The sequence below is a fragment of the Siniperca chuatsi genome, linkage group LG14 (genome assembly GCF_020085105.1).
Source record: "Siniperca chuatsi isolate FFG_IHB_CAS linkage group LG14, ASM2008510v1, whole genome shotgun sequence".
NCBI lineage: Eukaryota > Metazoa > Chordata > Actinopteri > Centrarchiformes > Sinipercidae > Siniperca > Siniperca chuatsi.
Window position 1 is genome coordinate 8632611 of NC_058055.1, and position 22000 is coordinate 8654610.

A 22000-nucleotide genomic window follows, 5' to 3' on the forward strand; every position below is an offset into this window, starting at 1 on the left:
TCTGGATATCTGCCATATTGGCTCCCATTGAGGAGAGGAAAACAATAATGTGTTTAAATGGTATAACCATTACTTACACAAGATAGCACACCAAGGCTTTTGTTCATTGAGCTATGGGATTTAGGAATAGCTGGAGCTATTATGTTTCACCTTTTCACAATTATCAAGATTTGATAATGCTTAACACATTGAAGTTGAGGACTGATCGAGCTTTTCTTCCAATTTGGAAACCACAAGAAGACAGTCTCCCTAGTCCTCAAAGCTGTTCAGAAGATAGTTCCTTCTTTAGACTCTGAACATTAACTCTATTGTAAATAAGCTCTATGTTTTGTTTGAGGTTTGTGCCATACATCAGCCCTTCACAGTTTGTACCAAATTATAACCTGGAATAAGTAGATTAAACACATAAAGTGCAACACAGATTTAGTTAATATACAACATTAGACCTCAATGGTCTTATTTTTCCAGCAAGGATTATGATCAAAATGTATTTTAAATTACACTGAGATAAAAAACTCAACACATTGGGACACAAGAGTTAGAAGCTTGAATAGTATTGACAATTACTGTGTTATATGGCTTCAAAAGGCTTTAATAGTCTCACCTGGTCTGACAGATGAAAAACGGTAAGCGTACACCTCTTGAATTCTAGTTTGTATATTCAGAATAAAGTGCAAATAATGATTACTTGTTAAAACCCCTTGCACTGTGCTCTGTCTAGACACCACCTGAAGCAGCACAGCCATTGCATTGGAAAACAAATAGAAAATACAACTGTGATGTGTATTTTCAAGGACATGCTTTTCAATTTAGAACAGATTTTTATGGATCAGAAAGTGTAGATATCCATGGTGACAAGAATGTAATACTCTGTTATAGGTTTTATTTTAGTTAGGCATATTGTCTGTGGGTGTGATGTATTCTGATTACACTTTGGATGATTAATTATCTATAGGTTGACTGAATGTCAAGATTGTTCAAGATCAAGTTTTTGAAAACCTATTAAATAAAATGTAGGAAAAAAGTAATGTTGCCTTTACCTAACTACAGTGCCTCTGAATGAAGTTGTGTGGGTGAGCTTCAGCAATCATGAGATTACAACAATTAGTGGATATAGCATATTTGAAACCAATGAACCAGTGAATCAACTTTTTTCACTGGTGGGTGAGTTCTAAGGCTGCGGTTACTGAGGAAACACCTCCTGCATGCAACAGGGTTTGTTTGACAGGCTGATTGACAGTGACTCGCACAAACACAGACAATGCCATTTGGTTGTTATGCACCCAAATGAGAAAACATATTTTTTTGTTATCATCTCATGTGCATTGTAAATGGTGTTCATTAAGTAGACTTTAATCATTTGAAAATGATAAAAAAAAAAGTGATTTCCTGTCGTAGCCCTTGCCCAAGTTTCTTTAGAGGCCTGAATCTGATTTTGAACATTATTAAACTCATGGAAATGAGATCACATTTTACCAACATCTAATAATGAAAATAACAATACATTTAATACAGAGGCATTTTATCTGTCCACTGGAGTCTTTCTCCCTGCAACCCATGTATTTCCCAGACATTTTTAAATTTTATATGGAATATTATATCGCACCACATGGAACTTTTACACATAATCACATTTTCAGTGATTTATTGGATTTCGTGCCAGAACATGTTGAAATCTTTGATATTTAAAGCATACCATTCATATAGTACTCACTTGCATCTGAAAACGTAAGAGGGTACAAACTTGAACCTTAGGTCATGGTATGTGCAAGTGAACTTATCTACTTTTCTCAGTCACTTCAAATATCAGATCTGTTTGGAACTTGAGCAACAACTGAACTATGTATTACATGATAAAACTAAATAATAAGGGAAGTTAAAGGCTTCATAGACAATAGCAAGCAGGTCTTACGATTACCACGATTATAAGAGGAAGAAGCATGAAGCAGCTGGAGTCTTCCGTGCAAGAATTTGACTCAAATTAAATTAACTCTATCTCAGCTTCTACTTAACACAAGTACTGATAAATCCTGTATCACTTCATGCCATAAGCCATATGTCTTTGCTATAATGCACATACATGACAAATATTAATCTAGAAGTGCATCACCATTAATTAAACAGTAGTAATAAGGCCAGAGACTAGCTGAATCCCAACCTGTTATCTGTGGTTAAATTGTATTATTTTGAGTGCTACCTGGCTCTTGGTCTATTTTTTTTTTTTTCATTTGGGTTGGACAAGTATGAGCAAACAAACATCTGAAGTGAGATGCTTGTTAACCCCTTGATATACACTTGGGCCTTATTTCTTCATTCAGTATTTTTTAGGCTCTGCAGTTACCCAGTAAGAATCTAGTGGATGATATTGTACCTATATTAAAGCTCACAGCTAAGAGCTTTCAATTACATCAACTAGAACATAAAAATATTGAAGCCTTTGCACTGCCATTAGAGTGAGTCTCTAATCAGCTGAATGGTTTGGCACAATACACAGTAAATAAAATATAAAAGTTTAGAAAATGAGACAAAATAACTTGATCCACAATTCAATTAGTCCCTGATTCAGACTGCAAAACTAGATGAATGCTGCCATTTGCTAATCCATTCAAATCTATAGAATTTATTTATGACTCTGTACATAATTTAATCTTTTTAAAAAGCAAGACCAAAATGCTAAGTAGCTTAATTTGCTCTCTCACTTTCTCGTTCCTGCTTTCTTTAGATGGTGTAATGTTAGCAGCTGGGCTGTGCAGCAAACGACTGCAGGAGTGTTTAAAGCCTACTGCTTCACTATCAGAAATGTTATTGTTGCTGTTGTTGCGTGCCTAACTGTCAGGATCATGTGGATATAATCCCAACCCAGTGGCAAACATAAACAATGAACAAAAAAAGGAAATGCAAACTACTATAGCTCCTGGCATGGTTAAACACACTGCAAACCTGAAACCTTTAAGAGAAATACTGACATCCAGCACAGCTGCATAGAATCTGGAATAAATGCACTGAATAAAATAAGGAGGCATGAGAATAAGACATAGTCATGTTTACATGACAGTAACAGGATTACTTACCTCTACAATATACTCATCACTCTCACTAATGTGATGGAATAATAATAAAAGAAACATTTTCATATGTTGCTTGTTTGCAGTCCAGTTTTATGAAGATGAAGGAACTATTTCCAACTTTTTCCAAATTCAGATATTGCATTTTCTACAAGACGGAAGAGTGATGCAGATCCTCCAACCTCTTAATACTCTCTGCTTGCTAGAGAGCCCATTCTGTTAATTAACCAAACCACATGGGGCCAAACATACGTCCAAATGCTCTCTCTTGTTTAGATTTAAGTTCACTGTATATTCTCCCTATGAATAAGAGCTAGAAGCAGAGGCTGTACATAAAACAAATGTGCAAATATACCTGTAAGTGGTATACATCAATGCCTGCCTTACTACTAAGCTCCCCACCTCTCTCATGTATGATATTGTTTAGAAAAGATAAACAAGTGTGCATGAGGTGAAGAGATAACTGAATTTGCAACTGCTGCTGGAAATATTAGTTGGTAAATTGTTCAGCCTTTGTAACTGCCAATCAGAAACAAACACATACGCCCACCTGCACCCACACACGCTCACACCGAGTGAAATCATGACAGGAATGACAGTGAGTTGTTCATGTGGTGCTGACAGCTTTATAAACACACCTCTTTTAAATCTCCTCAGATGCCAGTGCCATTAGGAAATCAGTTGTCCATTAACACATTTCAGTCGTTACATCATGTCAGCCTTCAGAGAATTATTGTTTGTCTTTGTCTTTTTTTTCCTATTTCTTATTGACATGAAAAATGTCAGAATTACCAGGTGGAGTTTTGAAAAGAGATTTGTGATATTAATATGCAAACTTAAACTACATTGAGACATGTTAACATCCCAAATAAAATGCAAACATGTGAGAAGAGAAGCAGGTGTTTGGTGTGCTGTTGCATGTGTCCTGTTTATGGAAGCGTATACTGGACTATATTCAAACGATAATGTAAACGTGAAAATGAAAATGTAATTCCACAATAGCATTATAATTTTCCACATATGAATGTGTTATTTGAGTAAAAACTGAAATGAAAATATAATAATCCAATTTTCATTTTCACATACTTATATGGGCGTTCTATGACTATATTAAAATGAAAATGGAAAAGCTGTTTGACATTTAATTTTTAAAGTTGTAACCCGCTGTATAGTGGACAATATTCAAATGTTAATCCAAATTTGAAAATGAAATATAAACAATGTGACTTGATTTTCCATGTATGCAGGCAATATTTAAGTCGAACTGAAAATAAAAATGGAACAATTTGAAAATTAAAATTAAAACTGCATTTGACATTTAATTTTCAGACTTAACCTGCTGTACAGTGGACAATATTTAGATTAGATTAGATTCAACTTTATTGTCACTACACATGTGCAAGTACAAGGCAACGAAATGCAGTTTAGGTCTTACCAGAAGTGCAATAAGCAATATTATGAAAATGTTTTACAAGTGGTACTATGGACATTATATACAGATGACATTAATATAAACAGAAGTATACTGATGGATATGTACAATAATGAATTGGACAGGGCAGAACTGTAGTGCAGTCAATATTAAGTAGTGCAAATCCTGGAGAGACACTGAGACTCGCGATGTTCACGTGCCGCCATCTTGGTTGTATTATGCAGCACCCCCAGTCTTTGCATTTACATTTACATGTCACCACGCTTTTTTGGGGTCAACATGAAAATGAAAATGAAATCTGTCAGTTCTCTCATCAATTTGTATTGTCTGCTTATAGTGGCATTAAGACTTTCGCAATGATGTATCGACGTGTTCGTGAAGAAGGTTTACAAAGCTAAACCTGCTCTGCACCCATTATACTGTAAATAATCCTCACTTCCTACTCTCCTCACAAAGTGGGATTTAAAGTTGTGTAATAAATTAGTGACCTCAAAATAAAATCTGTTTTGTTATGATATCATGAAACCATTTGCTCAGCTGAGAAAAGTTTCGATTAGACCATCCACTATTACATTATTACAAAGTAACATAAATTGATCACCAGAATATGGAACTAAAACAGAAAATAGTCATGTAGGAAATCTTCCTGAAATCGGGGATGGTACAGAGGATAGTTGCTTTTATGATCAAACTGTTACCGCTGATAAAATCTCAAGAAGTGCTACTAGGTGCTCGTGGCAATTAAATCTAGCAATTAAAAATGAAGATGATCAATGGATATGCATCCCTCTGAATTCAACAGTTGATCTGCAGCAGTGGTCCCCAACCTGTTTTGTATTACTGTGCCCCTACAGCCCTGTTAGATGAACTGAAGTACACCTTCATCGACACCATGAAATATGTTCATTTGAATGGATTTTAAACTGTATGTTATTCAATTGTATAAAACAATGATGTTTTCATACAGTTGAACTGCCAGTGTTTAGGTCTGTTTGATCAAGTTTGCATTTGTAGCTTGCTTCCACTTGGATTGGCAGAAGTTGGACATTTCAACCATTTATCCATCAGCTACCTATTTTTGTCTTGCCATTTATCTGATAAATTTAGCGTTTTAGCAAACAAAGTCATTACTTTTAGCTAATCACTTCAATCTGTCAATTTAGCTGTCCATTATTCTTAACTATTTCAACTGTTTATCAGTACTTTTAGCTATCTAATTTAACCATACATATTACCACCATTTATCTGTTACTTTTAGCTAACTATTTCAACCATTTATCCGAACTGTTTAGACCTCTCTGCTGCTCGCCTGCCATCTAGTTTTCACACACTCAAAATCACAGCATGTAGTGTTCAGGTGTTAGATATGATTCTGTGGATATTTTTTTCTAATCAAACGGAATTTACTATTTTTACTCTAACCCTTGGCAACTGCAGGAGTACCCCCTTGGGTAAAAGTACCCCTGGTTGGGAATCACTGCTCTACAGTATAATGTCCCATTTAAGTTTATCCATAAACTTCTTGTAGCTTATGTTTTAATTTAGTGTTCTTTGTAAATTACCAGTGTTTATGGATACGCTTGTTTATTATACCCCGACTGCCATTTTAAGATCTCTGCCTACTTCCCTGCCTACTTTGCTTTCTATGAATAGATGCTTCAACTGAAAAATTAAATATTCTGTAATTAGATATTCTTTTTGATTTGTATAGATTCGCAAGTAAATGGAATCCTAACCTCAGTAGTGATGAAAACTATTTACAAATCAGATTTACATCAGTGTATCAAAGTTTGCTTCATAAACTGCTGACTATGTTGCTGGGCTTTGTCTCAGTGCTGAACATTTGAAGAATCATGAAGTTTCCTTTTCGCATCACCGCTCCTTCTATCCCTCAGTTGACCCATCTGTAACTGCTCCTGCTCCACAAGTGGATCTGCTACAAATTTGAATGCAACCGAATCTTTATCTCAGTGTCTGCCCAAGAAGAGAAAAGAAGGGGTAAGGAAGGTAAAGGATGTTTCTCTCCATAGCTGAGGATGAAATATCCCAGACTCTGTGTTTATTGTGACATTTAAAGAGTAAATCCTCACCAAATCACATATGGCAGGAAAATGCTGATGCCTGTGGGCTTAAATGTTGCTGCACGTCTGGCCACACCCAATGATGTCACAGTGGGTGTTTTCAATCAGCTGTCAAAGGCAAAACACCTGCTGTGACATCACTGACGGGGATGTTCCCAGAGGTACAGCATTCTTTAACATTTGTACCTATAGAAAGCACTGCACCAGCAGATTTTGCCCATTTTCATTCAGTGTGGATTTACTCTTCAAAGTGTACACTGACAAGTTTTGCTGCATTTTTTAACTTGTTTTCTTCTTCCTAATTTTTCTCTCTTTAGATTTATCCCCGTTTGTGTTATATATGTCTATGTGTGTCTTTGCGTCTGTGTTGTAGTGTCAGTGTTTGTCTTTTCTCTGTATATACCTCCTGTGAAAGTGTGTGTGTTTGTAGGAGGAAAGGTGCTCCAGGTGTAGTATGTGATAAGAGAATAGAAGTAAATGTATACAGATCACATTCACACGCTGTACTTTTGTGTACCGCACCAGCAAACAAACCATGAGCTTAGAATTAAAACATTCTGTCTGACTACAGATTATTCACGCATGCTGAGCTTCAACGTTTTCATCATCAATAGATGTAAATGGAGACGGGTCTCAAAAACATATTTTTTAAGAAACACTTGCCAAACACTTAATTGATGCTTGTTGAATGTGTTTATATGGCTAAATCAGATTTTTTTAAAAAATCATATCCTCATTAAAGTATGATGCTGTAATATTCAGGGCACTGGCCACAGTGTGTTTGCCAGATACTGCATGGTGGGCAGACTCTTTTGGGGAATTTGGGAGAGTTTGAGGTCATTCTCTGCTTTTGTTCTGATGCACCAATTACCATTGCCTTGTCCTCGTTTTACCTCTCTATTATTCAAATATGGCCACCAGGAAAAGGTGAGTGGGAATCAAACAGACCTGCGCTCTTTAAACTGACTCATAAAGACATCAAATGAAGCAGTATTTCAACCCACACTCACTTATACCTGAAACGGACAATACCACTGTTGAATCGTGGCCTCAGTCTGTCTCTGTTGTTTGCTTTAAGAATTGCATGAATGTCAATAAATTAATTATATAAATGCCACGTACCTGATGAAGATCCCCCAACTGAAACATTAATAAGTTGCCAATACATGTAGTCAGTTTAAGTGAAATGATCTTGAAACACTGCCCTAAGTTCCTATTTTGATTTATGTGATTGATTACAAAAAAGAGAGATTGAGACAAAATATTTAATTAAACAGCAAAAGATCATCAAACTTAATTTCTGTTAACTGACAAGAAACATAAATTTAAATTGTTTGCAATCACATAAAGCCTCATTCTAAATGAGGCTTTAAAACATTTAAATGAAATATAATGATTTGATTCAAATGGTTGGTTGCTCACTGTTGGAACATAGATTCCACAGTTTCTATGATTTTGTCTTTTATTGGTATATGTGTTAACTTCTGTTTTTCTAATATTTCTTCCTTTCTTTCTACCTCTTCTCTTCTCAGACAACTTATGGGCCACCTGTGAAAATACTTAAACGTTATTAGTATGGCTGGTGAACAGCAGCATAGCAGTGGCAGTGCGTGGGCGGGAGCTCTAATATGATTGGCTCAGGGATACTGTAAGCCTGAATGGCAGCCCTTAATGGGCGCCCTGGAGAGGTAACCCAACAGCTGTGTGTTTGCAGCTAATGAGAGATGGGGGAGGAGTAAAGAATCACAGTCTGGAAACACTCTGATAAACTCATGCCTCAGAATGGCTGGGGAAGATAGGAAATCAAGTTTTCTCTGGAGGACATTGCTTAAGGCTTTCCTTTGTGACAAAACCTGTGTTTGACTCATTGCTCCTGGTCCACTGCTTATGTTTAAGCAGTTATGATCACTGGCATCAGTGTTTGGGAAGAAAGGAAGAGAATAACTGTGGTGTGGGATGGATTTCACTCCCTGCTGAGCCATGCTGATTTATAGCCCTGAGCAAAAGCATTGTTTTTTTTTTTTTAATTACACTGCTGCAGTTTTAACACATGCTGTCAGACATAACTAGTTTATTTCAATGTACACCAACAACATAACCTTTTTTACTGTTCAATTGAGTCACTGTCTTCGCTGACAAGAAACCAGCATTATAATGTGCATTACTCCAACATCAAACAATGTTAACATTCAATCCCCCTATATTCCTCAGCTGATGCAGAGGACTGTATTACTTCTCTTCCTTATTATAACCGCCTGAGGGTGGCGCCAAATGAATAAATTGTGGCCAACCAGCTTCCATTTTAGGCCATTCATTTTGCTACATGGGATGCATATCAACAAGTAAACTGTCAGTGCAGGCTACCTGTTACATCAAATTTAGAGATTGTGTACAATCAATGCATTTTATATCTACAAAAGCCCCGATCGTTTTGCAGCAAGAATAAAAGAGTGTAAGACATGCACAGTGACTTCATGATACGCTTATTTAATAAGGTGCATTCTCCTGTTTGAGGTGACCCAGTTTGATGGGATCTTCTTGAACTGTAGGAATCACACAATTTTCTGGTAGGCAGCCCAGGCATAATGGGATGCTGAGTGCGAAGTTGCTGTGTGCTGCGGTGGATGGGAGCCCCACCTCCTCCCACGCTCTGATGAGTAGAGAGAGAAAGAGAGAGGGAGAGGGGGGGGGAGCAACTAACCTACCCACAGTATCTCACCACTTGCTCTCTGGAAACGCTTCAGATGGGCTTCTTGTTTAGGACTGGTTAGCTATTCCGTTTAACGTTGCAAAAATGACATTTATGTTGCTATCGTTCAGACATCCAGTGCGTCCTTAGAGTGCGCTCTGGGCTACTTATATCAAGGGGAAGCGCTCGAGAAACTTGAACCGAAGGGATGCGCCAACGAGTGCATCTTGGCAGGGATCAGTTGTTGAGGATTGGAAATGGCACACAGTAGGCTATGGAATGAGACTCTCCGTTTGCGAGCTCTATCATAAAATAATCGAACACAAACAGCTCATAACTTACATAATATTTACACGGACAGAAATCTGTTCTACAAGACCGCCGGGCGACGGTGGACACAGTATCCTGAATTCTGATGCGGAAAGTTCTAAATGCTGTGAATGGATTTTGTGGCTGCTGAAGTTCTTTTGATGTCAGCACTGTGACGGAGGTTTGAGGGTTAGACACCTGCCTCTGGGATCACCGGTGGACATCTAGGCTATCAGCTGCGGACGGTTTGGCTACGCGACAAGCGCTCATAGAGAAGTCTCTGGCTCAGGTACTGAAATAACTGCAAAATTAACCGAGAAAGTTGTTTTGATTGGTCTACATGATTGGAGATTTGTGTTACGATGTGAATGAAGTTTCTTTTGAAAACATGTCTGACTTGTCTGAAGTGAGGTCTAATAACGCAAGCCATGTTCCAAATAGACTGTTTATAGCTACAACAAGTTGCCACTTGACAATAGACGAGCCGATACAGCAGCGGCTCGGTGTTACAGGTTGATAGGACACAGTGAGAGAAAGGTAACAGTGTAGATACCGTATGTCAGCCACAGTAATGATGCGCTGCATGATTGATAAGACGATGCATTGCAATTAAAACACATCCGAGTAGACTTGAGGTCTAGCCTCCGTGAGTAGCTAATGGTATTAAGTCATTAAATCTGCTTATCATTGCGCTTCACTTACAATATGAATGCATACGCTTCAATCTGATCTGTGGACTACCGGCGATCGGCTAATTGCATTTTATTATATCGTTATGATTCTGTGAAGCAGAAAATGTGATCCATTTGTGTCTTCCCTCTCTCGCCATTTCGTTTATTCTAGCTGCAAACATCATACTAATTGCCTTTATTAGTGGATCTTTATTTGGAGCTGTTTACTCACGAGTGACGATGATAGACGACGTATAGCCTGCCATGTATAGTAACTAATCGGCAGTTTTCCTATGGAGAGATTCGTGCATATAATTTGGGGGGGGGGTCTTTGATCAGCGCATCCACACGGGTAATTTCCTCTGCTCTCCGGTGAGAGTCTGGGGAGTTGTTTCTCACCGACCACCAGGCACATTTTAATAGTCTGCTCCACATAGTGATGTTGGTCTGAGTTCCCACACGTACTGTAGGCTACAAGGCCGTCAAAACAGACCAGATCAAAACGGGCCTGTAACCCAGTTCTACCCCTTGTCCCATATTATGTCTAAGACCTAAACCTGATGAATGTGATGATCTGAGTCAGTTTGATTATGAAGCAGTTGTGTGAGATAAGTTTGGCAGCCAGACTTAATTGGTTATGCCAATAATTCTTGTGAACTAGTATCTATCTATCTATCTATCTATCTATCTATCTATCTATCTATCTATCTATCTATCTATCTATCTATCTATCTATCTATCTATCTACTGTATATTCATATAAAATGATGAAAACAGGTAGATGAACAATGGTGAACTTTACACATTTCCTCTGGTCTCCTCTGCATGTTATTGTACAGTATTCAGTTTTCAATGTGTCATATAATGGATTTGCTGAGGGAAGGCTAACTATTGGCCATTTGGTAAACATCAAATCATACAAAGGGTGCAAGTTTTCTGACATGACTGCTCAACAGTTATTTGAAGTTGAAAGATTGAACCTTTACAAAATAATAGAAAATAAGTAAAATACCCATGGGAGGTAATCTAACTAAACTCTGTTTTTAGTCGCATACACAGACCAACAAGGAATATAAAGTATATGACCAGTCAGTCAGTATGTTCATATCTCTCTTTAACCACTCTGACAGCCTCTGAATGCAGCCTCTTTGATCTCAGTGTATTTAATGGGAATTTTTGTGGTAGGTGTGACCCTCCATCAGTTTTTTTTTTTTTTGCATGGAACAGCCTACATGAATAGCTAAATCAAATGCCCATGGCCTTAGCGAGTGTTTCCAGTCAAAGCCATTGCTTTCCCATTACCAATGACCAGGGTTTACAGTCACTAGAAGTGTTTAGAGTAGCATTTTGCTGTAATTCTATTGGTAGATGAGCTGTAAGGAGAGCTAAGCTGTGATACTACCCATCATAAATCATGCTGGTGGGAGGGTAATTGATTTTACCTGTTATACTAGCTAAAGGCGCAGAGTCAGCCAATATATCAAATCACATCAGTTGAGAAAATCATTAAATTATCCGTTACCTTTCCACACTCTAGCAAAGCAGGGAACAGCACATCTTACAGTAGAAATGTAATGAGCTTGATATGTACCAAGTAACAGGTGAAAATTCAGGTTCTGCAGAGGAATAAGAGGACTGGTGGTGCTGGATCATAATCTTCTCTGCAGTGCTGAGAAGCAAGCAACTTGTGCAAAATAATCTGTTTCATTCCTATACTCTAATGTGTTTTTTTCCAGACACAACCCTAACCCTGTGACATATTAGTAATTTACAATTATGCCTCACTTGATTCTATGCTTGAGTCATTTCTGTTATATCTGTGGAGCGGCCAACTTAAAGAGCAAGTGTCACCCAGTCAGTCACTGAGTTGACTCAGTCAGTAGATAGTCTGTCTCTATGGTAACCAGGACAGGCTCACATGCTCTGCAACACGTTTATATTGTTCTTTATTATTTTTACGTATTGTGACAACACTCACACGTATGCAACCACACACTCCTTTATCTTTTTTACTTGTCCTACTTCAAGCCAAATATCTGATGCATCTTAATTAAAAAAAACAAAAAACTGCACTTTTTAAAATAATAATTGCAGTAATTTTCCTTTACAAACAAATGGTGAAATGTCCATGTGACATACCGGAAAAAGATGATAATGATGATGATGATGATGATGCTGGTGATGATAGATTAATGACGTTATTCACTTTGGCGATAAATAACTGATGAAATACATGATGGCCATTACATACTTTTTTAGACAAAACTATTGCTTTGGTAATTGTCAAATACTTTTCAAATGTATGTCTTACATATGATTTCTAGTCATTTTACTTATATATTTTCCACCCTATATTTTCCCTAATAATCATTAACATTAGTAATTCATATAATATGAAGGATCTACTTTTCCAGACTACCAATATGTATGGCAATTATTTGATAACCATACAGCTATTAAGATTTAATTAATATGGATGGTTTGTGCCCAGCAACATTTTGTCCTGAAAATCACAACACTTAGCTTAGAATGCACCAGTTAACCTTATATTTTTTCTTTCCTCCCACCTATGAAATGTCAACATTCCTGAAGACAGTTTGATGACTGCCTGTGGTGCAAAAGGTTTTTGGTAAAACACACGTGGAGCAGTTTTAGGGTGATGGTTTTAAAGTCAGAGTGATTGAACAGGATCCAACTGTAGGGACCAAGGTGATATCAGATATTTCTGCATTGCCAGCTGACCAACATGCAAGCAAACTCCTGGTGGTGGAGTGGTTTTGCCAATTTTGTAAGCTAAGATGTTACCAGATTCTCAAATGTCATTGTTATGACTGGGTTCAGCATCCCTGGCCTCATTAAGGCAGCAAATTGTATCCCTCTTAGGAATAAGACCAACTGTGCACAATTTGCCACAGGTAGGGTCAGTGATTGTAGACATGTAGAAGTTGAAATGTTCTCTTGAACACTGGGGTCAGCTGGGTGGTGCACTGTGTGAGGGCTCCAGGTGAGACTCAATCAGACCTTGCAGTTTGACTGATGTTTAGCTGCCAGCGAAGTCTTTCACCTTCTCCTCTGTGAGGTGCGAAGCAGCAGCACTGGCACTGGGCACTGAGCCTTAAGGGAGCAGTGGAGGGATAGAGGATTGTAGGCAGTTTCTAGGAGGAATTTGGGAGTTCACTGTCATTCAAAATGGCACTGGAAGAAATGGGTAGATCCACAAGGTAAGGGAGAGATCAGAAGGAAGGGGAAGGGAGCCACAATGTGAAGATACATCCCATTATTTCTGCATCCACTGGTGAAATTCAAGCCATCACTTTTTTCCTTTTGAAGTTGCAACTATTCCAATATTCAGATTGTGAATACAACATCTTTGCTTTGTCCTCTTTTGCATATTTTGTTTTCAACAAAACAAATCCACTTTTCCTTCATTTTTAAAAGGCTATATGGTTGCATAAACTAAAAAAAAAACATTTATCCCTGCACTTTTTTAATAGACATTTGTGTATTTGTAGTGGAGAATGATGTGAAAGTGGTTGACAGTTTTCAAAACTGACATTTCACAAAATATCATCTGATGCATATGTTACCATATATATTACCTTTTATGCTTAGGTAGAACAGACATGTAGTCATACATCAATCACAACACTTCTACATTTGAAACTTCTACATAAGTGACAACAGACTCCCAGGTGACACAGTGGGCAGGAGTGAGAACCGCTCCTCTCTTAGAGCCACTCTTATCTATAGAGGTCATTGGCAGGTAAAGGGGTATGCTTGGGTGAGCTTCTCCTGCAGCTTGTGAGTCTGTGGAGTGATGGCCATGCTGAGCATGAGTCATGAAACACTGACTCTCTAGTCCGGTCTTGTACTTAGACTTGGCACCCCTGATGGTCTTAATAAGCTGGGTTTTGGCCAGGCAGTATTCTTGCCACGTGGCAAGCCTACTCTGTGATGTTCCTCAGGGTCTTAAACACCATTGCTGAGCAGTTTAGCCTTGACTGCATTATTTGTTGCAAAGTTAAACATCTTCACAGGAGAAATACCAAATAGCAGACCCATCTGAGGCTGTCTTTGAATATCCACCTCCATACTGTGGTACAGGCTGCCTTCAGTTTTTCTCTATGTTGGAACCATCTGGACCATTGCATGATCACAGCATGAGGCTATGTGCTGAATGCTGCTTCCCTGGTATAGATAAAGTTCTCTCCTCAGTCAGACAGTGGGTGCCTTGATTGTATTTGGAAAGATATTTCTTCAGAATATTTGTTGCTCCGGAGCACCTCAAGTGTCTGGCTCAGTGTGTGTGTTGGTTTGTCTTTTTGTGCAGGATGATTTTTGCAGCCTATACGGCGCTTACAGGAATTACAGTATGAGCCCTTTAGGCCGTTCAGAGCCCTAATAGCTCTGTGTAAAGAAAGTATAGTGTGTACTGCACTCACACAACTTGTAGTACAGTAGGGGTCACCCAAGCATTAGCTCGGTCTAAGTTGTCCTTTGGCGTAGCTACCACAAAGTAGCTCTGCGATTTTGTACTTATAATGGTTAGTCAGTGCACGGATGAAAAACACCACTGTACTGCCACAGTCCTTGGGTGCTGAGAGGATGTGTTTTAATAACCAATATATGTATATGTATCAATATTTGCCCCACTTGTTGGCATTGTTATTGTAGAATTCAGTCCTTACAGAAGCCAAGAACTTAATTATAGAAACAGCTAAAAATTTATTTGAGTGTTTGGCCAGGATTGAAATATGACGCATTTCAACACACTGGAAGAACTAACCTTTCGTTCCTCCCTTTGATTTTATGCTGAGTTAAATATCGTGATCTGCCTGAATCAGCTTGTAGTCTTGTGGGTCTACCACACCATCTGGGATGGCAGATGATAACCAAGTTTTTCAGAGAAAAAGTGCTGACATGCAGGAAATGTCACTCCTAGTTGTGTGTGCTTGTTGTGAGCAGTTCTAATTCATCCATTTTGCTGCTCAGGTGGTGGACTCTGGTGAGGCACGCAGTAGTCCAGTGGTGAAAAATCTCAGCACAAGTTCCCCTTCGCCACCACCTGCTTTAAAATGAGGGGGGGAAAAATTATGCTGTCAAGCTTTTGATAAAATATTTGTGAGATAGCTGAGAAATGTGAGATAAAAACCCAAAGGCATGATATCAATAATATTAAACCGATAAGATATTCTGAGTAATGGCAAAACGCATATTTCAGAAACAACATGAATTTTAATGTAAATGTAAACAAAGACAAAAGAACACCAATTCGTTGTGGCTCCCAGGCACAGTGCCATCTGGAAGACAGGCATGAGGCCAACTGGAAGACATTAAGTCATGAGTGTCATCAACCATAACAATCATGTCACTATCAAAGCACGCCTATTCATTCTATAAGTGGCTGTAATGGCAGGGGGATGGTTACAGCTAAAAAAAACCATTATGAAATTATTTATGTTTTTTATTTTCAAATGGCCATTTTGTAAAAATAATTTTGCAAACTTAAATTTTAATATTTTAAAAAGAGAAGAAGAAAAGATGATGCAAGTAGGCTAAAGCATATCATCATGTGACCATAACATTCTGGACCTGTGTGTCATATAGGGAGTCATTTGTAAGAGTATGATCACATTATTCAAATTACAATTCAAAAAATGCTTTTATCAATGTGAGTGGTTATACATCTGAATTTCTTTATTTAACATACCTTTTTACAAGCTCAATTACCTTCAATTACAAGCTCATTTAATGTAAGTGGGATTTACAGTTAGAATTACCATACTTTATTATTATATCATAAATTATGATGTTTTGATGTTAACTGTCAGTTGTATGTATAAGAAATGTGTTTTGATCCGATCATTATGTTTTTACTCCTGCCTGCCTTTTTTGTCCTGTACACATGAACACACAGAAAGCACACTCACCATTTGCTCCACATTGACTAGAGGCTCCCCCTGCAAATGTAAAAAGGGACACATCGATAACTGAGCAATTAGTGCATCACTAACCTGCACTTCCAATTTTAATGTATTCCAACGGAATTGGATTTCTCATTGAATTTCTGTATATTTGTGTTTTGTTGTCTAGCTTAATACACATTTGCTTTGCTCCTTTCTGGAACATTGTTTCATGTGAGGAGATGCAGAATGTACTGATCTGAGCTCAGAATAGCAGTATTTGCTCATATTATTAATGTATATTTCAATCTTTCTCACAACCACACAAACTAAGGATGCACTGATCCCATTTGTTTTTCCCTGATACCTAAACTCAGGGCACCAGCAGATACTAGATCCAGTACCTGTACTGCTGTATTTTTATATTATTATTTTTCCTATTTTAATTATGTGTTAGGTAGGTTAGATAATGCTTCAACTACAGTGGTGATGTACATGCACATGTTCTGTAAAGGCTTATGCAAATAGATTCTGAACAGTCTGCACTGAAAGCATGCATAGAAAAGAACGCCATGTGATTAGAAAGTAAACACTCACAGATGTGCCACACACAAAAAAACTGGTAAAATGTTACCACCACTAAGTTTTCCAGAGGACTGGACCTTGATACTTAACCTCAATGTCTGCTCCCATTTCAGTCACCAATAGAACTCTATACACACATACACACACAGAAGAAATAATTATAGTCTAAAATCATTGTAGCATGAAAAAAGCCAGAATTCTTTAGCTAGAGGGAGTACAGATCAAAGAAGACACTAAAATAATGGGTCGGAATTACAGAGTTGAAAGGTTCAAAATCAAACATAATGATTACAGTGTTTAAGCTAGCCAGTAGCAATGGAGCGTGGATAGAAATATCTGCATTGTGCATTGTTGCAAGCTGCATGTGATGATGATGGGCAAGTTGCATAGCCTGCATGAGAAGAAATGGACTCATTGCTTGTATGCAAGTCCTTGTTGTTAGATGGCTCTCTGGTAATGACTTAGATCAAACACTGATACTGACTTTGTCTATTGGCAGGTTCGTAAGGATATATTTTTGAGGGTATGTTTTATACCGTTACTTAACTAGGTTACTTTTTAGCTGCAGTGCTTCGCTACTCAATGTCTAGTAGTGTAATACTAAAATAATGAGTCTCAGGCTGTGTTAAATCTGATTTTGTATTACATTTTTATTTGATTATGCATCTGAAACAATCCACACTGGCCCTCAAGTTTGTTTTGCGTGTAAGCTCACAACATAATTTCTAGTTCCTACATTCGGTTATACATGAAATTTGTAAAGCTGAGACATTCATTGAAGCTACTGAAGCTCTGGGACAGAAAATAACCGTGGTGGGATATAGTTATGATTGCATTTTTTAAAAATGCATCTTTTCCCTTTGTTGTTGTTGCTGTCTAATTATTATATTGTGCTCCTAGGCCTGCTGTAGGTTTTGGTACAACTCATTGACAAACATAATTCATTTTACAGCTGTAGAGTTATAATAGAACAATATAATGAAGACAGTTTTTTTCCTGCTGACTAAATGTATCAATCTGGTCTTATAGACTTGTTGATGTGAGTTATGTGATTTTCCTTTATGATAAGAGTGAAGTAATTATTGCCTATGAAGCTTGGTACAGCTACCAGGCATTTTATGTTTAAATCTTTAAACACGTTTTCCAAAAGTAAACAACATTTTGACACAAATACTTTTTGTCGTTTTTCAGGCAGATCTTCTGATGACCTAATGGAACTGAATTTACGAGTAGTGCTGTTTTGGGTCTTGGTGCTGCACTGTGGTTCTGCTGAAGGCAGTATCCTGTACCGGGTCCAGGAGGAGCAGCCTCCCAACACTCTTATTGGTAGCCTGGCAGCAGACCAGGGCCTGCCAGACTCGGGTCATCTCTACAAGCTGGAGGTGGGTGCCCCTTACCTTCGTGTTGATGGAAAGACGGGAGACATTTTCACCACAGAGATTCCCATAGACAGAGAGACCCTGAGGGACTGTCGATCCCTGGCTAAGGGTAAGCCGTGCTACCTGGAATTTGAAGTATCAGTGACAGATCTGATACAAAACCAGAGCCCACGACTTATTGAAGGACGCATTGAGGTACAGGACATCAATGACAACACTCCGCAATTTCCCTCTTCTGTGCTCACCATCTCTGTCCCAGAGAACACAATCATGGGGGCACTATTCTCCATACCTCTAGCTACAGACAGAGATTCAGACAGGAATGGTGTCGCGGATTATGCTCTGACTGCAGGGCCAGACGCAGCTACCTTATTTGGTTTACAGGTGGCTGACGACAGGGGGGGGAAGCTCCCACAGCTCATTGTCCTGGGCAACCTAGATCGCGAGTTAAAGGATTCCTATGACCTCACCATCAAGGCAGTGGATGGAGGAAACCCTCAGCGCTACAGCAGTGCTTTGCTGAGAGTTGTAGTCACTGATGCTAATGATAACTCTCCCAAGTTTGAAAAATCCACGTATGAGGCAGAAGTGTCGGAAAACAGTCCAGTGGGGCACTCTGTGTTGCAGGTAAGATTGTAATGCAAATATACTTGCTTTTAAGAACTTATTTTAAATCAAATTGCAGTCTGAAGTGAAGAGTTAAATTGTAACCAAAATTGTTTATGCTGCTTAATGTACTGTTTTGAATTTTATATTCAATAAGGAAGAAACACAGCAATGTTCAGCCAATTTATCAAGATGTTTTTGAAAAATTTGTCTGTGTGTAAATACAACTTTAGGATAGATATTTTTATTATGGCTTAAATATTTAACCTTACAACTCTGAAAGTTGAAAGTAAAAATTTTACCTATAATGCAGAACTCTTGGGAAACCAAGGCCACACAAATTTAAGTTATTAAAATGAGTTTATAAGTAAATTGTTTCACTCCTATTACTCTAATATTCATTTTAAGTAATACTAAGTATTAGAGCATTAGCATGATATGCTTGTACAGGTAATTAAGCTGCTTATTGCTTTTGTTGTGCTATTATACTTGCAGAAATAGAGTTAGAGATACACAATATCGGAGTGTAGGAGTAAAATAGTTTGTGTAGGATTTTCTCTGCACCGCTGAGAAATTTCACTGACTGTTTTGACAAATATAGCAACCCTAATATTTTGCCATGTGTTTTCATGTGAATCTTTTCTCTAGCCCATTTTCTGGAATTAAAGAAAGGGGCAAAAGAGAAAAAAGGCCAATGACATAACCATCAAAAGCAGAGAGGAAGGGAAATAACGAAACATGCCTAAATAAAGCTGTTCACTTGCTGTGCTTTGAAGTGATCAGACTTCTGTTAATTAATTTAATAATTCATTCACTGACCAATGATTAGTAGAGAAAATCCTACACTGGCTTCCTTTAATTCTAACCCCACATTGTTGCACATAAATCACACCTTTAACCACAGAATTCCTTTTATTGTAGGTCAAAGCAAATGACTCTGACATGGGCCCTAATGGAGAAATTGAGTACACCCTTCACCAAGCAGTTGACCCAGTGCCAAAACTCTTACGAATTGATCGGTCCACCGGCATTATCTATGTCAAAGGACCACTGGACAGGGAGGAAATCAGCAGCTTGTCCTTCTATGTGGTGGCAAGGGATAAGGGTCCTCAACCTAAAAGCTCAAAGACATTTGTAACCATTGAGGTGACTGACCAAAATGACAATGCTCCAGCTGTCGAGATTCGTGGGATTGGCCTTGTGACACACAGTGAAGGAGTGGCTAACATTTCAGAGGACATGCCAGTGGGAACAGCCGTTGCTTTGGTGCAAGTGTCTGACAAGGACGAGGGAGAGAATGCTGTAGTCACTTGTGTGGTTGCAGGAGATGTGCCCTTCCAGCTCCGCCCTGCCAGCGACTCATCCAGTGACAACAAGAGGAAGTATTTCCTACAGACCACCACTCCTCTTGACTACGAAAGGGTTAGGGATTACCGAGTTGAGATTGTGGCTGTGGATTCTGGAAATCCAGCACTCTCTAGTACAAACTCTTTGAAGGTGCAGGTGACTGATGTGAACGATAACTCTCCAATATTCTCCCCAACCTTATTTGAGGTAGATTTTGCCGAAGAAAACCAACCAGGGGAGAAGGTTTTGGATGTTACAGCTTCTGATGCTGACAGTGGAACTAACGCAGAACTCCTCTATAATATTTTGGCAGACTCATCCATCAAAGGTCTGTTTGAGATTGACCCAAACACAGGTGAAGTAAGAGCCCGAAGCCCGCTTGACCGTGAGCATAAAGAACGCTATGAGTTCCGGGTCACTGCAGCAGATAAAGGGTCACCTGTTCATAAAGGAACAGCAACTGTTGTAATAAAAGTCCTTGACCGCAATGACAATGACCCCAAGTTCATGCTCAGTGGCTACAGCTTTTCAGTTTTGGAAAACATGCCTCCCCTCAGTCCAGTTGGCATGGTGACAGTACTGGATGTAGACAAAGGTGAGAATGCTCATGTTCACCTCTCTGTAGAGCCTGATGGAGGGAAGTTTGTTGTTCAAAATGGAACAGGCACCATTCTTTCAAGCATCTCATTTGACAGGGAGAAAGAAAGCAGCTATACTTTCCGTCTAAAAGCAGTGGATGGAGGAGAACCACCCAGGTCTTCATATGTGGGCGTTACCATCAATGTACTGGATGAAAATGACAATGACCCTGTGGTCACCAAGCCCTCCAATTCCTCCTTCAGGCGCTTGTCACCTCTAGCTTCCCCAGATAGCCATGTGGAGGTAGTGGAAGCTGAAGACCTGGATAGTGGGCCTAATGCAGAGCTCGTCTTCAGTATTGCTGGTGGAAACCCATACCAGTTATTTCGCATCTCCCCATCCAGTGGGGAGATCACTCTAGCAAAAGAGATGACCCGAAAACATGGTGGACTACATCGCCTAGTGGTGCGAGTGAGTGACAGGGGAAAGCCTGCACGTCATGCCACTGCCCTGGTCCACATCTATGTCAATGAAACCATTTCAAATGTCAGCTTAGTGGAGGCCTTAGTTGGACACAGTCTTTACACTCCACTAGACAGGGACATTGCTGGTGATCCTGACAATGGTTTTGCTGCACAGCGTAGTAACATTTTGTTTGGAAGCCTTGCTGGTGTGGCAGGTGTTGTCATGTTGATCTTGGTGGTGGTATTTATTCGACACCGTATCCAGAGAGAAACAAAGAGTGGGTATCAGGCTGGCAAGAAGGAAACAAAGGACTTATATGCACCCAAACAGGCACCAAAGAATGCCAAAGGCAAACGAGGAAGGAAAGAAAAACCCCAGAAGTCCCCAAAACCACTTGGGGAGGAGGAGGAGGTCAGCCTTCAAAAGAGTCTCAAGTTCAACCTTGATGGAGTCAGTGATAGCCCCAGGATACACCTGCCCTTAACATATTCACCAGGAAGCCCTGATATAGGCAGGCACTACCGCTCCAACTCCCCCTTACCCTCCATTCAGCTGCAGGCCCAATCCCCCTCAGCCTCACAGAAGCATCAGGCTGTCCAAGACCTTCCTGCTGCCAACACCTTTGTGGGAACGGGAGGTGATGACAACTCTACCGGCTCAGACCAGTACTCAGATTATAGTTACAAGACCAGCCAAGCAAAGTACAACAACAAACAGGTAAAGTCATACTTTACAAAATGTAACTACTGTCTAGATGGTCTGTTAGAGGAGTGAATGGTTGGTGTGTTGCATTGTTTGAGGGTGTTGAAGAGGGATCATTTAATTTTAGAACTCATTATTCTTATTGTGTGCAACAGTTTTAAAACATCTTATAGAATGTAGGACTATG

At 39.0% G+C, this 22000-nt stretch overlaps 1 protein-coding gene across 2 annotated transcripts in view; it reads left to right on the forward strand.

Annotated features, from left to right (window-relative positions):
- The first annotated feature begins 9059 nt into the window (after positions 1-9059).
- pcdh1a (protocadherin 1a) overlaps positions 9060-22000 on the forward strand; it is an 83081-nt gene continuing 70140 nt past the window's right edge. Inside the window, exons 1-3 of one of the 2 annotated variants that reach the window (XM_044223239.1) lie at positions 9060-9865; positions 17927-18741; positions 19642-21828. In XM_044223239.1, the coding sequence (XP_044079174.1) occupies positions 17947-18741; positions 19642-21828 (2982 nt within the window). In that variant the 5' untranslated portion in view covers positions 9060-9865; positions 17927-17946. The remainder of the gene's footprint in view (positions 9866-17926; positions 18742-19641; positions 21829-22000) is intronic. The other variant, XM_044223238.1, reaches the window with a different exon arrangement.